This window comes from Heptranchias perlo, chromosome 25 (genome assembly GCF_035084215.1).
Source record: "Heptranchias perlo isolate sHepPer1 chromosome 25, sHepPer1.hap1, whole genome shotgun sequence".
In the NCBI taxonomy this organism is placed as follows: Eukaryota; Metazoa; Chordata; class Chondrichthyes; order Hexanchiformes; family Hexanchidae; genus Heptranchias; species Heptranchias perlo.
The window spans coordinates 9147060-9164050 of NC_090349.1; the positions used below are offsets into that span (position 1 = coordinate 9147060).

The 16991-nt window shown below is 42.8% G+C and overlaps 1 protein-coding gene across 1 annotated transcript; it reads left to right on the forward strand.

Moving 5' to 3' along the window:
- The first annotated feature begins 1899 nt into the window (after window positions 1-1899).
- Window positions 1900-5775, forward strand: LOC137342343 (immunoglobulin lambda-1 light chain-like). Its single transcript, XM_068006280.1, has 3 exons — window positions 1900-2026; window positions 2162-2506; window positions 5176-5775. Exons 1-3 carry the CDS (start codon window positions 1978-1980, stop codon window positions 5496-5498), a joined length of 717 nt encoding a protein of 238 aa, XP_067862381.1. The 5' UTR covers window positions 1900-1977; the 3' UTR covers window positions 5499-5775.
- Window positions 5776-16991: the final 11216 nt, after the last annotated feature.

The following is a 16991-nucleotide window of genomic DNA, read 5'->3' on the forward strand; positions in this document are numbered from 1 at the left end:
ACCACACGGCAAACTTTGGTATCATCTGCAAACTTCTTGATCAAGCCTCCTACATTCAAGTCCAAATAATTAATATATACCACAAAACGCAAAGGGCCTAGTATTGAGCCTTGAAAGATCCCACTTGAAACAGCCTTCCAGTCGCAAAAACACCCGTCAACCAATACACTTTGCTTCCTGCCACTGAGACAATTTTGAATCCAACTAGTCACTATCCCTTGGATCCCATGGACTTTTACTTTTTTGCCCAGTCAGCCATGTGGGACCTTGTCAAAAGCCTTGCAAAAATCCATGTACACTACATCAAACGCATTACCCACATCAAACCTCGTTGTCATCTGCTCAAAAAATTCAATCCAGTTCGTCAGACACGACTGTCCCTTGACAAATCCATGTTGACTGTCCTTGATTAACCTTTCTAAATGACGATTTATGCTGTCCCTCAGAATCGATTCCAATAATTTGCCGACCAGCGAGGTGAGACTGACTGGCTTATAATTACTCGGTCTATCTCTTTCTCCCTTTTTAAACAACAGTACAACTTTCGCAGTCCCCCAATCCTCCAGCACCATGCCTATAGCCAGGGAGGATTGGAAAATGATGGTCAGAGCCTCCTAAATGTCCTCCCTTGCTTCTCTTAATAATCTGGGATACACTTCATCCAGGCCTGGCGATTTATCTACTTTCAAAGATACTAATTCCCTTAATACTTGCTCTCTCACTATGCTTATCCTATCCAACATTTCACACTCCTTCTCCTTAACTACAATGTCTGCATCGCCCCCTCATTTATGAAGACAGACGCAAAGTATTCATTAAGAACCATACCCACATCTTCCGCCTCCACACATAGGTTACCTTTTTGGTCTCTAATAAGCCCTACTTTTTCCTTCGTTATCCTCTTGATCTTTATGTATTTAGAATTGGGTTTTCCTTACTACATATTAATTATACATCAATTATATAAAGTTTAAACACATAATATGTCAATAACATAATGTCAGACACAAGTAATAAAGTACCCAATATGGATTTAAGATATGCAGAATTTATAATATCAAACACGAGACACCACCACAAGGTCCGACTCACTGTGACTTTAGAGCATTGTTTAAAACGTGCGATATCGACTTCGCCGTCCGTTAAACACCTCTTCCGAATTCCAATAGCAAAATAAGTGTCATTATTCCAAGTTCATGTGCTGTTAGCGTCCTTCTGACAAAAATTTGTTGCGCATTCTAATAGAGCAGAGATATCAGGCACATTGAATATATACACGAGATAGTCAGAATCGTCTCCCAAAACTACATGCTCAAAAAGAATTGACAGTGAATTGTTTCATCCGCCTGGTGCTTTCAATCAGAGATCTCCAATACCATCCCCAATAATAGCCCGTGAATTTTAAGATTTCAATATATATATAAATGTAAAATGATAATTGAACAAATCCTGCACAGAAAGCGGTCTGTCGTGAGGTCATGGTTCCGAAACGAATTTTTTAGATGAACATTTCAGGTGGAATATTTCTCTTCATTCTCCCTTGCAACTAAAATGGTCACGAATATTATGATATAAACATGGAAAGTGTTTTGAGATGTACAAGCACTGTTTTTAATTTAATTGCGCAGAAAGTGACGCAATTAAATTAAAAATGCTACGGAGTAGGTTAAAATGAATTACAAAAATGTACGAGGTAAATTATTTCTATTTCTCTTTATGTTTATGAATAAATCAAACTACGGAAAAACACAAAACACGAATACAGTCCCTTATCATCATGGTAATTTGAGATTAATTCCACACTCAGTAAGAATCTGGCAGCTTCTGATTGGCGTCAAGGTGCAGACTGATTTGCATAAATAAGGAGCACGCGGTAACACCCCTTCTCACGGTTGATAAGCAGAGTTCGAGGGGAAGTTTAGAACCCATTTCATCTGCACATTGTCGCCGTGTCTGAGCTTCCTTAAATTTTTTACAATGTCTTACTGGATCCGCATTGTCAGTACGCTGGTGTTTTGCGTTGCTTGTGAGTATTTTAATTTCATCTCGTGATTGGACTTCATCTTATAAAATATTTGATGGCAAATTTCTTACCCAATTTTCATTACAAATGATTGCTCTCACTTTCCTGCCTCTTTTCTGATATTGCTCCTTCTTTCAGATTTAAACGCGCAAGTTACAGTAAACCAGCCTCGTTCGATGTCAATTTCTCCGGGAAACAACTTGCAAATAAGTTGTACTCTGTCTGGTGCCAATTTGGGAAGCAACGGTGTCTCCTGGTACCAGCAGATTCCAGGGAATACACCCAGGCTTTTAGTCTACTATTGGTCCGGCAGCACCATTTACAGGGGCCCGGGTATTTCGGAACGGTTCTCCGGCTCCGTATCAGGCAACACGGGAATTCTTACAATGTCTAATGCACAATCTGAGGACGCTGCGGACTATTACTGTGCTATGTGGTCTAACGGTTTAATCTTCGGGAAAGGAACACGACTGAGTGTTGGCAGTAAGTAAAATCCTTTCATTTGTACAGTTCTGTTTTTGTTTACTTTAGAATAAAACAATAAGTTTCATGATGTATACTATTGGCTCGATTTAATTCCATTTAAAAGTGACATTTTCGAATGAATCATATTTTTGACGGGGCTCCCCTGGTACTTCAATTGGAAGTAACATTGCCTAAATGGGGAACTGAACGGTCCAGTTCTGGAAGGTTTTCACCTGTTATTACTTCAGGTTGCATCTGCGCTGAATTAACTTATCTCAGACCAAGATAAGAATTGGTCTGCAGGTCGCCGAATTAGGCAATGGGAAAGAACGTTCAAGTTGCTTGCTCTTGATCGCTTCTTAGTGACTCAGTTGGAAGGTGCGTTGTGTGCATCTCCGCCGATAACAGAATCAGTGACAAATCGTACTGACAGTCACTGTGTAAGCTCACAGGAGAAGTACAGGAGAGTGACTGGCGTCCGTGCAACTACAGTCCAGTGGAGGTCAGCTTTTTTAGGAGAAAAATGCAAATTTGAAGGAGACAAATTCTACGAAGTATCTTAAATTCAGGCTCCAATGTAATAATCTGGAAATTTCCTAACGGCAATATGATTTGAACCAATTCCTGAACTGCCTTAGCATTGATTTGAATGGACTAATATTAATCATAATCAAAAGACTGGAATTTCTATAATACTTTATGAAAACTTACTTTATATTCCTGAAATGGTATTGGGTATCAATACCGACAATGTAAATGGAGACAATTAGCAAACAATAGAGAGATTTCCTCTGGCTTTGTGTTAGCTACATTAAAACCCATTCAAGTCCAGTGCTCTGACATTTGCCCTATAATAGCCAGAAGATTAAAGTTTCCAACAACGTTTACGATGTGATTAATAAATGGAGATTGGAAGATATCCCCTTTCCACCAATTAAAATTATTGCAGCTGAAATACTCCTATGGTTGAGTAAAATAATTGGGATGGGGGAAATTATGCTGATCCCTATTTTAACGGCATCATGCGAAACAGTAACAACCTGCTAAAAAAATACCACCCAGAGGAAATGATTGAATGAATGAACCAACGGACGCCGTTCGGCTGCGGCGATGTCAGAGCAATCCATTTCCGTGTTCAACTGGCACTGTGCGTTAAACTGTTGGGGACGACTTTTATGTTCAGTATTAGTTTCTCAGATATTTAAAGGGGAGTAACCACTGTAGTTTAAACAGCTTAATGCCTTTGTTAAAATACAGAAGAATTTCATACCAATGTTTTAGCGCGTTGATATTCTAATCTTTCAGAGCTAAATTTTAATCTGAATGCCGTTTTAAACCAAACGTGGGCGGCGAACAAAAGATGGTGCCGGGCAAACAGTAAATCCCCGATTTATTGTCGTTGACTTCCCCCACGCTTATGATTCTGTGCTTTTTACAGTTTCATATACTAGCTTACATATTTCTCCCCGCTCTTAAATCTATTTGGAGATCTGTAGTATACTTGAATAACGAGACAGATCCCTTCCTAGCCTTCATCTCAATCCAATAACATTCATAATCGGTCTGCTTAATATGGATTTTGAAATGTATGTTTCATTTTTTTAAATCGCGTTGCTTTTGGGGTATGATGTGAGATAATAACGCGGGCTCACACTCACAGTGTGTGGAATGTGGGTATCCTACAGTGAAAAAAATGTGGATTGCATCATGGGGTCAGCGCAAGGAAACATGGACATGTTTCAACTTAACGCAACAAAACAACCGTAAAAATTTAAAACCCTGTCAGTAAAATTAAATTGTGTGTTTAATATGAGTTCAGCACCAACCTTTAATAAAATTAGTTTATATTCTGCTTCAAGTATTACAATAGAAAGGCTGGATTTATCGGCTCAAATAATGACGCGGCGTATAGACAAAAGTTACTTGTAAAGGCAAGATTCACAGGTCCACTGCAGAATTCTGATCCAAGCTGTTAGTTGTTTCAATGCACCGAGTAGTAATTCGAGAAAGCAGATAATACAAACATGATTATAAATGCGTTCACGCTGCAAATTTAGTGTCGGCGCCAACTGATTTCTGCTTGCCAATGACAAAAGCAGTTAGATTTTACAGCGGAATAGATGTTTTATCCGTATTACGTTGGCTGTATACCTGTACACTCCGGACATCGACTTTGTCCTTATATTCATCCAATACCTAAATCATTTGTTGGTCTCTCCTTTTGCTGATTTAACAACGGAACCATGTGACCGCATCACAATAAGTTTTAAGTAGGGTCAATGGGGTAGGTCTTGACTTTGTGTGACAATGTGAAACAGGGAATAACGAGTCGGCAGGCTTTTTTGCACCTCTCCAAATTTTTATTGAAATTCAAGTCAATGGAAATAAAATTCGGGAGAGATGTAAACGGGGTGCCGACACGCTTTCACCCGTTTTACTCTATTGCACAAAGTCAAGATCTAACCCAGTATATTTAATGAAAATTATTGGCCGGTGTGCTGGAGCTGGTAAATGTTTAAAGTGCCCATAGTATGACTGTAGCATTTTGAAATAAGTATAAAGCAAAGGGATATATTATTATATTGAATGCATTGATGGAATACGAACTATACTATTTTGATAAATCTAAACCTTCAACCGAAGCAATTCCCCAACGCTACTAAACCTTGGTCTTTTTTTTTTAATAGGTCCACAGGAACCATCGGTCTCCGTCCTTCCGCCTTCATCGGACGAAATCACAACAAAGAACATGGCGACCCTGGTGTGTTTGGTAAACCGTTTTAAGCCGGGTGCTGTGGAGATTGAATGGACTGTGGATGGCAGTGTCAGAGGGAATGGTGTTGAGACAAGTCGGATCCAACAGGAGACGGACAACACGTTCAGTGTGAGCAGTTATCTGACTCTGTCAGCCTCAGAGTGGAACTCACACGAGCTTTACTCCTGTGTGGTTAAACATGAGACTCAGGCAAACCCGCTTCAAACAAGTATCGCGAGATCCAACTGTATCTGATTTCACAAACTGTACTTGACCGAGCTGGGAAAGTTTGTTTATTCCCATTCAATTCTTTCATGTAACAAAAAGGGTAGAAATTTATTCCATTTCGGAGGTTTAAGAAAAATAGCCATTGCGGTTCGAACTTTGTCTTTTCAGATCGGTTAATTTGAAATACTCTTCCATCAAAAATTGTCAGTGTTAACTGAAAACACAATTTATGTTATAACATTCAATAAACATGCATTAAAAGACAACAATATGACTATTGTATCCTAAGTATTTGCTTATTGCTAATCTATTCTAATATAGCTATTGAATAAAATCATTGATGCAATACGGTTTTTGGTGTCTTTTATTTCTGAAGCAAAAAAGTCAAATCGATAGTAAAAGTATTTTCGGCTTTATTTTTTGTGTTATTAAAGCTCACGTAATAAAGTGTGCAAAGTTATCTCAAACAAAGCAGTGTGTGACTGATGTGTCGATACTGCGGTAGACATATACAGTGGGGCGGCCGTGGGCGAGTTCACACTCACACAGGTTAACTTGAGGGCTTATTGTTGTCGGTTCAATATGTCCAGTCGTATTTCCCAACTCATAGCGGGTGAAATTGGTCTTGGGTGAATGCGCAAAATGGGCAAAAGCAAATTGGCAGTCCGTTTTACACTGCAGCCCGATTCTCTTCTTCACTGACTTTAAGAGACCAATTTCACCCCCATGGTTTAACTTAATGGGATAGATTTTCATCTTTCCGCCCTCAATAAAGCAGTAGATCAGCCGCAGGTTTTGGAGCCGCTCGACTTTCATTTCCACCGAAATCAATGGGACTAAATCGGGCGGTGTCTATAACTGGCAACGACCTACAACTCTCCCAGGGCAAGTTGAAACTATACCTGGTAGCGTTCATTAATGCACAAATAAGTATAGACAAGTCAACAACAACTTGCATTTATGTAACGCTTTTAGCGTAACGTAGGCGTCACAAGGAAGCCACAGAAGGAAATATTGGGGTCGAAATTCGCGTGGGCTTGTTTTCGGGACTCCGGAAATTGGGCCTCGGGCATTATCTACAACTTCGGGGCGAGATGCCTCCCGATCGCGGAACCACAGGCACCTCATTGGAGGAGAGAAATTAATTTCGTAGATTCCCAGAGGGACTAGCATTGCTGAACAGGGCACAAGGGGGAGGTGTCGCCAGGTCTGTGGCCTGATGGGAAGCACTCCTGCGTATCCTGGCTGCACAGAATATATTTTAAACTTTCCTTTCGTTGGCCGCCGCAGGGGCAACTGAAGAATCCTGAGCTGAGCATGCTGGATCGCTGCTTCCCTCATCAGGAACACATTTTGTAGAGGGGTTCTTCAACAGGTGTTAGGCCCGTCATTAATATATTTAAGGCCACAAAAGTTGTGCGAAATATTTAGCAGAGAAACCAACGCCTGCACAGCTTGGGCGTGGTCTGTCACTGCTAAATTAGAATGTTTTGCGCCCATATTACGCCCGGAACGCAGGCGCAAGGCATACCAATTCCTACCCCGTTAGGAGTTTGTGACCAAAAGCTTGGCCAGAAGTGGGTTTTAAGGAGGGTCTTGAAAAAGAAGTGACAGGTGGAGAGGCTAAGGGAGCGAATTCCAGACCATAGGCCATCCAGGGCCTAGATGGCTGAAGGCACAGCTCCCATTACTGGAAGGAAGGCAATGGAGGATGCAGAAGGTACCGGTTGGAGACTTGCAGATTGCTCGGAGTGCGATGGGGTTGGTAGAGGTTCTCGAGATACAGTGAGGTAAGGCCATGAAGGGATTAAAACACGTGAATAAGAATTTTAAATTTGAGGCATTCGGTAATCACGTGCCAATCTATGTCAGTGAGCACAGCTTAATGGTGGAGCGGAACTTAATGCAGAGTTTTGGATGAGCTGAGGTATATGGAGGGTCGAGGATGTGCGTTCGGCCAGGAGAGCTTTGAAATACTCGAGTCTGCAGGTGAAAAATACATGGATGGGGATTTCAGCAGCAGATGGGCTGAGGCAAGGGCGGAGGCGGGTTATTTGACAGAGGTAGAGATGGAGGCCTTTGTGACGGAGAGGATACTTGGTTGAAAGCTCAGCTCCAATTCAAATGGGATGCCGAAGTTATACAACAGTCTGGTTCAACTGAGACCAGGGAGAGGTGGAAGCGGTTGGGAGCATAAATATTTTGTGGTGGGACTGAACACAGTGGCTTTAGGCTTGGCATCTGGAGTAAATTGTGGCTCATCCAGGACTGGATTAAACAATCAGTAGGACAATGCAACGCCATTGCAGGGGTCGAGCTAGGTGCTGGAGAGTTAGAGCAGTTTAGATGTGGAACCTTCAGATAATGTCGCCGAGCAAAAGCATGTCGATGAGGAAGAGGAGGGTCCCAAAAACAGAACCTTGGGGGGCTCCAGGGATGGGTGGGGAAGGGAAGAGAATCCATTGCTGGAGATATTCTGGCTATGATTGAATAGGTATCAGTGGAACCAAGGGAAGGTAGTCCCACCGAGGTGAACAACAAAGGAGAGGCATTGGAGGAGGATGGCGTGGTCAACCACGTCAAAGGCTGCATAAAGGTCGAGAAGAAAATGGAGCAATTATCAACCATGGTCACAGTCAAAGAGGATGTCATTTGTGACTTTAGTTAGGGTTATTTTGGTGTTGTGGTTGGTGTGGAAATCTAATTGTCGTGATTCAAATGCAGAGTTGCAAAAAATAAGGACATGGATTTGAGAGGTGACAACATGTTCAAGGACTTCAGAGTGGAAAGGGAGGTTGGAGATGGAGCGGTTATATGCAAGGACAGAGGGATCAAGGGTTTTTTTGAGGACGGGAGTGATAATGGCAGTTTTCAAAGGGAGGGGGGCCAGTGCTTGAGGAGAGGCAACCACTTACAATATTAGCTAGCATGGGGTTTGAATGGAAGTTAGGTGGTCAGCAGTTTAGTAAGAATGTGTCAAGGGGCATTAATAAAGGAATATGTTTATTTGAACTAAATCGCAGTAACTACTACTTCCAAATTACCAGTGCATTGTAAGGAAATATATGCCACTACAGGCAGCATCTTAATCTCCATGCAAGCTCATTCTGCTACATCGGTAGGCACAACATGCAGGATTGCTCCTCCAGTTGAGCCCGGATATCGGAGCCGATTTGATATTCCTTTTTGACGAAAGGAAAAACCTCTCAAATCAGAACAAATGTCGATCAGCTGTGCAAAGGTAATGCGACTAAATCTTTGGGGCCCGATGAGCTGCACCGGAGGATTCTGAAGGATTTATGCGAGGAAATTGAAGGAACTCGAACATCAATTTTCCAGAAATCACTGAATACTGGAGAGGTGCCTGGGGACTGTAGAAAGGCAGATATTTTTGAAAAGGTAGCAAAAGTGATGCAGGGAGCTACAGACCAGTGAATTTGCCGTCCATTCTGGGTAAAGCTATGAAAACCCGTAGGTTCATGAAAGAGAGGTCTTGCCAATCTAACTCACTGGTTTACTTTGAGGGTCCGGCAGTGGTTGTGGTGCACTTGGATTTCATAACGTTCCTCTGAAAAGGCTGGTGCTGAAAATAAAGAATGCAGGAATCAGTGGGAATATTTGACAGTGGATATGTATTTGATAGATCGATAAAGCCCAAAGGGCGGTGATACACGGATTGTTAACGACCTGGGCGAATGTTACCAGTGGAGCCACGGGCACAAGGGCTAAGTTTGTAGCTGATACAAAGCTAATCAAGGTGGTAGACTCCAACGCTGAACCGAATAAGAAAAAAAAGAAATGGGAGCAGGAGTAGGCCATACGGTCCCTCGAGCCTGCTCCATCATTCAATAAGATCGTGGCTGACCTTCGACCTCAACTCCACCTTCCATCCCAATCCCCATGTCCCTTGATTCCCCTAGGATGAGATACTCGAGGGTTTGAATATACTTGCAAATTGGGAGACAGGTGACAGATGAATGTCAATACAGAGAAATGCAAAGTGTTTCTTATAGAGACACAAAAATACAGGAAAGGACTATTACTTAAATGTTTCAATTGTTAGAGATTGATTGCTATGATTAGTCAACTATTCGATTATCATTGATCATGCGAGTACCAGGATGGTAGAAGGAGAATTAGATGGACCGTGGTCTTTTTTCGTCTACCAATTCCTATGTTCCGAAAGGTAAATTAATAAATAAACTATAATTACAACAGATAATGAGGAGATATTCAAAAAAGAAATGATAAAAAAGGAATGATCAGCAAAAAAATCAAATTCCAAAACGAAAGGCGGTGGGAAGCGATAACTAGCAGGAGATGTCATCGATGTCGAACGGCAAAAACAAAACAAATACTCATGATGGAAAGGTGGGAGGAAGAACACTAACGGACAGCCAAAGGAAAAGAGTGAAAATTGGGAATTGGCATGAGGTACAGAACGCAACAATTGATACGGGAGACTGGAAAGATCGATTGATTAATAAAACACGAACATGGAGCAGGGGATTAGCCACTGCTTAAGGAGTTTCAAATGATTGAGCAAGTTATCCGTGTTAACGAGAGAAAGCAAGGTAAGATACCAGCACGGTAGGTTACTAACGAAAGGTACAGTAATTATAGGGTTAACAGGCTAAATTCCAGCTCCAGTCAGTAAAAGCTGAAAAATAAGAAATCTTATGGGAAAGAGGTGAGAAAGAAATATGAAGTGGTGACCGGACTGCAAGATGTCTGTTTTCTTTTATTCGTTCATGGGATGTGGGCGTCGCTGGCGAGGCCAGCTTTTATTGCCCATTCCTAATTGCCCTTGGCAAGGTGGTGGTGAGCCACATTCTTGAACCGCTGCAGTCCGTGTGGTGAAGGTACTCCCACAGTGCTGTTTGGAAGGGAGTTCCAGGATTTTGACCCAGCGACGATGAAGGAACGGCGATATATTTCCAAATCGGGATGGAGAGTGACTTGGAGGGGAACGTGCAGGTGGTGTTGTTCCCATGTGCCTGCTGCCCTTGTCCTTCTAGGTGGTAGGGGTCGCGGGTTTGGGAGGTGCTGTCGAAGGAGCCTTGGCAAGTTGCTGCAGTGCATCCTGTGGATGGTCACAATGCAGCCACTGTGCGCCGGTGGTGAAGGGAGTGAATGTTTAGGGTAGTGGATGGGGTGCCAATCAAGCGGGCTGCTTTGTCCTGGATGGTGTCGAACTTCTTGAGTGTTGTTGGAGCTGCACTCATCCAGGCAAGTGGAGAGTATTCCATCACACTCCTGACTCGTGTCTTGTAGATGGTGGAAAGGCTTTGGGGAGTCAGGAGGTGAGTCACTCGCCGCAGAATACCCATCCTCTGACCTGTTCTTGTAGCCACAGTATTTATGTGGCTGGTGCAGTTAAGTTTCTGGTCAACGGTGACCCCGAGGATGTTGATGGTGGGGGATTCGGCGATGGAAATGTAGTGAATGTCAAGGGGAGAAGGATAGACTCTCTCTTGTTGGAGATGGTCATTGCCTGGCACTTGTCTGGGGCGATTGTTACTTGCCAGTTATCAGCCCAAGCCTGGAAGCTATCCAGGTCTTGCTGCATGCGGGCTCGGACTGCTTCATTAATTGAGGGGTTGCGAATGGAACTGAACACTGCAATCATCAACAAACATCCCCATTTCTGACCTTATGATGGAGGGAAGGCCATTGATGAAGCAGCTGAAAATATTCGGGCCTAGAACACTGCCCTGAGGAACTCCTGCAGCAATGTCCTGGGGCTGAGATGATTGGCCTCCAACAACCACTACCATCTTCCTTTGTGCTCGGTATGACTCCAGCCACTGGAGAGTTTTCACCCTGATTCCCATTGACTTCAATTTTACTAGGGCTCCTTGGTGCCACACTCGGTCAAATGCTGCCTTGATGTCAAGGGCAGTCACTCTCACCTCACATCTGGAATTCAGCTCTTTTGTCCATGTTTGGACCAAGGCTGTAATGAGGTCTGGAGTCGAGTGGTCCTGGCGGAACCCAAACTGAGCATCGGTGAGCAGGTTATTGGTGAGTAAGTGCCGCTTGGTAGCACTGTCGATGATACCTTCCATCACTTTGCTGATGATTGAGAGTCGGCTGATGGGGCTGTAATTGGTTGGATAGGATTTGTCCTGCTTTTTGTGGACAGGATATACCTGGGCAATTTTCGACATTGTCGGGTAGATGCCAGTGTTGTAGCTATACTGGAACAGTTTGGCTGGAGGCGGGCAAGTTCGACACTTCTGGCTGAAGATGGTTGCAAACGCTTCGGCCTTGTCTTTTGCATTCACGTGCTGAGCTCTTCCATTATTGAGGATGGGGATGTTTGCAGAGCCTCCTCCTCCGGTTTGTTATTTAATTGTCCACCACCATTCACGACTCGATGTGGCAGGACTGCAAAGCTTTGATCTGATCCGTTGGTTGTGGAATCGCTAAGCTCTGTCTACAGCATGTTGCTTCCACTGGCTAGCATGCATGTAGTACTGAGTTGTAGCTTCACTGGGTTGACAGCTCATTTTTAGCTACGCCTGGTGCTGCTCCTGGCATGTTCTTCTACACTCCTCATTGAACCAGGGCTGATCCCCTGGCTTGTTGTCAATGGTAGAGTGAGGTATATGCCGAGCCATGAGGTTACAGATTGTGCTGGAATACAATTCTGCTGCTGATGATTGACAATAGCGCCTCATGGATGCTCAATTTTGAGCTGCTACATCTGTTCTGAATCTTTCCCATTTAGCACGGTGATAGTGCCACACGAGGACTGTGCGGTGGTCACTCCTACCAATATTTTCATGGACAGATGCATCTGCGACAGGTAGATTGGTGAGGACGAGGTCAAGTAAGTTTTTCCCTCGTGTTGGTTCGCTCACCACCTGCCGCAGGCCCAGTCTGGCAGCTATGTCCTTCAGGACTCGGCCAGCTAGGTCAGTCGTGGTTCTACAGACCCACACTGAGTGATGGACATTGTAGTCCCCCACACAGAGTCCATTCTGTGCCCTTGCTACCCTCACTGCTTCCTCCAAGTGGTGCTGAACATGGGGGAAGACTGATCCATCAGCTGAGGGAGGACGATAAGTGCTAATCAGCAGGAGGTTTCCTTGCCCATGTTTGACCTGATGCCATGAGATTTCATTGGGTCCAGAGTCAATGTTGAGGACTCCCAGGGCCACTCCCTCCTGACTGTGTATCACTGTACTGCCACCTCTGGTTGGCCTGTCTTGCCAGTGGGACAGGACATACCCAGGGATGGTGATGGAAGAGTCTGGGACATTGGCCGAAAGGTATGATTATGTGATTCGGCTATGTCAGGCTGTTGCTTGACTAGTCTGTGGGACAGCTCTCCCAATTTTGGCACAAGTTCCCAGATGTTCGTGAAGAGGACTTTGCAGGGTCGACTGGTGGAGGAGCGATAAGCGTCAGGGATGAGTGAAGGTTTGGCCATGAGAAATGTCTTACGAGATAAGGTAGTACAGAAGTGCGAGGCCAGCCTTATTGTTCAGGCATGTAAAACATCCAGACAACAATACTGCAATAAGCATGCATGTGAACGGGGAGTTGGTCTGCCTGACCCCGGGATTACTCAGGTATTACCCCGACGTACGTCTTAACCTCTCGCACTGCAGGCGTGATAAGGTACTCCCCCTACGTTAATCCTACACATTGAACAGTATAAAGATAAATGCACACTTGAACCCTAACTAGTCTTGCACTGGGCTACTGTATGCAGTCAGAGGACTCAGTTTGCGAACTTCTGATGAGTTCCTTACTTGTGAGCAAAAAATTGGTACCAAGCTCATACCTACTGCGTATGTTGGATATGTATCATTTGATAAATGAAGGGTAGTGATCAATATCTTTCTGTCCTTCGAGTCCACGAGCCTTATCCTTAAAAGGGTAAGGGTTGTCCTAAAGTACTGGCGACCGCGGCAAGACTCTAAGATAAGTGAACATTTGAATGCTTAGTTTGGGACTGGCCGGCTCTTCCAAGGCAGAATTCACCAGATTCGGTTTTTAGAATGGAGAAATTGGCGGAATACGAAATCGGTATATGACACGACAGGGCGATGGACCCCGGAAAGCAGGAGATCTGCTGGGCAAAGCCGACCCCTTGAAAAAATTAGCCCAGATTCTCGAAAAGGATTTCTTGGATACCCCAAAGGACAGGACTGAAGTTGCCCTAATACAAAGATTGTTTTCCGTTGCTAAGGCTCTGTCGTACGGGTACGAGAGTGTCGTGGTTATGTTACTGGACTAACAATCCAAAGGCCTAGACTAATAATCCAGAGACTATGAGTTCCAATGCCACCATGATAGTTTGACAATTTGAAATCTTTTAAAAAACTGGAATTAAAAGCTGGTACACGTAAAAGTGACCATGAAGCTGTTGGAGTGTGTATTAACCCAACTGGTTTATTATTGTCCCTTAGCTGAGGAAAACTACCACCCTTACCCAGTCTGGCCTATATGTGATTCCAATTCCACGCTGTAAGGTTTTCTCTTTCCTTACTGGACTTCAAAGGTAAGAAACAACGAAGACTGACTCAAGAATGTCTGAAAACATTCCAAATAATTTTATTGATAATAAAGCACTACAGTTTCCAGATTGAGTGCTTCTGCTAAATTGAATGGCTTGCTAAACAGATTGACGATGGGAATTTGGTGAGAGTGGGAATTCTCTGGTAAGTAGTGGGTGAGCAGTACAGAAAATATGTTGTTATCAAACCAAAATTTAAGTTAGTTTTCTCATTTAAAAATTCCTTTAAAAACTGCAAGTCGGTGGCAGTCAATGTAATTGGGTCGCTCACGAGGTTTTAATTATTGTGTTTGGAATACAATAATTAAGACCTCGTCACGGACCCAATTACATTGACTGACTAGCTGTAACTAATGTGTTTCCGAAGGTATATATTAGAGGGATATCCGCAAAAGTACAGAGCTGCAGCACACAGCTGGGCGAGAGCAAGGTGAATCAGCTGAACAAGTGGCTTGCTAAAAAGAGTGACAACGGGAATTTGTTGAGGATGGGAATTCGGTGCAGAGGGGGATGTAAGTATACCTGATACCTGTGAGGATAAGGAGAAGGATTGCGCGGAGAACAGCCGCAATACTGACCCAGGCACTGTAAAGCAGAGGGCTGTTCAAAGCGGGGAGGAGCAGAATGGAAACGTAGTAGTTTTTGGGGTTTCAACAATTAGGGGGATAGATAGCATCGAGAGTCCCGAAGGATGTGTTGACTACCTGATCCCAGGGGACGGGATACCTCGATGCAGGTGGACTGGAATTTGGAAAGGGAAGTGAAAGATTCAGTTGTTGTGGCACAGCGAAAAATAAGGGAGGTGGTCCGGCTGAGGGGGTGTCAGAAATTAGGAGCTAAATTAAAAGGCAGGACCTCAAGGGTGGTAATGTCAGGATTATTACCCAAGCCACGATCTAAATGGCATAGGGACAAACAGATCAGGAAGGTGAACACGTGGCTAAAGGAGTGATGTAGGAAGGAGGGGTTCCATTTCATGGGCCACTGACACCAATACTGGGACAGGAGAGAGCTGCACAGTTGGGACAGGCTGCACCAGAACCGGGCTGGGACCAAGGTGCTAGTGGAAAGGATAAATATAATAGTAAAAGAGCTTTAAACTAGTAAATGGAGGGTGGGTTCAGTCAGAAAGTAAAATGATAGAATAAAGATGAAAAAAATGGATAAGAGCAGAGTTCAGGTCACAAAGTGATATAGATACTCCAGGTGAAAGGAATACTAAAATAACAGAAGTAGCTACAGCAGGAGTGACAAATAAGAAATGAGTTAAGTAAAACAACGTGAGAAAGACAGCATCAGGGTAGAAAGACAGGGTAGGGTCTCTTGCCCAAATAAGATTATAATATATAGTAACGCATGGAGTATAAGAAATAAACTGAGTGAATTAGAGGCTCAATACAGTTTAGAGGGTATGACATGGTGGTCATTATTGAAACATGGATGAAAGCTAGTCATAATGAGGAGTGAAATATTCCAAGTTAGAGGATGTTTAGAAAGGATAAGGAAACTGGAAGAGGAGGATGGGTAGCCTCATTGATTAAAGATACTATTACAACATTAGTAAGAGATAATATAGGAAAGGAAATACAATCAGCGGAGACTCTACGGTTAGAATTGAGGAATAAGAGAGGACTTAAAACTTTAATGGAAGTTGTCTACCGGCCTCCTGGCAGCAGCAATGAAGTGGCAGAATGTATTAATTCAGAGACTAGAAAGGCTTGTAGCAAACGGGGAGTTGTTTTAATAGGAGACTTTAATTTTCATATGGATTGGGAAGAGCAGAACAGCTCAAGTCAGAAATGTAGTGAATTTCTTGAGTGCATTCGAGATAGTTTTCTAGAGCAATATGTTCCAGGACCAACAAGAGGGCTGGTCACACTAGATTTAGTAATAAGTAATGAGCCATACTTGATTAATAATCTAACAGTAAGGGAATATTAATCTAACAGTGATCATAATATGATCGAATTCAATGTTAGGTTTGAAAAGGAGAAACTTGACACAGTTACGAAGATTCTAGATTTTAGTAATGCTAACTTTAACGATATAAGGCAGAGACCAACGACAACAAACTGGTGAAAACTGTTATCGGGTAAAACTGTAGATGAACTGTGGGAGGTGTTCAAAAAATAATTTGGCTTAATACAGGACCAGTATACACCCATTAGGGGCAAGAGCACTTCTAACTGAATAAAACAGCCACGGTAGACAACATAACATGAAACTAAAGGAAAGACTATATAAAAATGCAAAGAATAATATAGATCCAAGGGATTATGGGAGATATGAAGAACAGCAAGGGAAAGCAAAAAAAGACAGTAAGAGCTGCAAACAATGAATATGGAAAGAAACTTGCGAGGGATATCAAGATAAACACTTAAAGAATTTACAATCATATTAGAAGAAAATGGGTAGTCAAGGGTAATGTGGCCTTTTAAAAATAGATGCAGTTAACATTGCAAATGAAAATAAGGAAATGGCAAACTTGTTGAATAATTACTTTTTGTCCGAAATCACAGTCGTGGATGAGGATAATATACCTGACATTCCAGTGAGACTAATAATGAATCAATGAATGGAACTCAATGAAGTTAACGTTAGCAAGAAAACAGTATTGGAAAAAATAATGATAATAAAGACTGACAAATCCACAGCACGTGATAGTTTGCACCCCAGAGTTTTAAAGGAAGCAAGTGAGGAAATTACAGATGCTTTAGCCATAATCTTCCAAAGCTCTCTTGATTCAGGAATTGTCCCTTTAGATTGAAAAATTGTAAATGTAACTCCATTATGTAAGAAGGGTGGGAGAGAGAGAAACCAGGAAATTATAGAACGTTTAGTCTAACATCTGTTGTGGGGAAGTTATTAGAATCTCTAAATAAGGAAAGAGTGCCTTAACACGGAAATAAATTTGAGCTGATTGGATGGTGCCATCATGGATTTTTAAAGGTTAGGTCATGTCTAATGAAACAGATTGAATTTTTTGAGGA

Coding starts and splice junctions, on each gene's coding strand:
- LOC137342343 (XM_068006280.1), top strand. CDS start 1,978: ATGTCTTACTGGATCCGCATTGTCAGTACGCTGGTGTTTTGCGTTGCT. Junction 2,027..2,161: donor GCTGGTGTTTTGCGTTGCTT/GTGAGTATTTTA, acceptor TCCTTCTTTCAG/ATTTAAACGCGCAAGTTACA. Junction 2,507..5,175: donor AACACGACTGAGTGTTGGCA/GTAAGTAAAATC, acceptor TTTTTTTAATAG/GTCCACAGGAACCATCGGTC.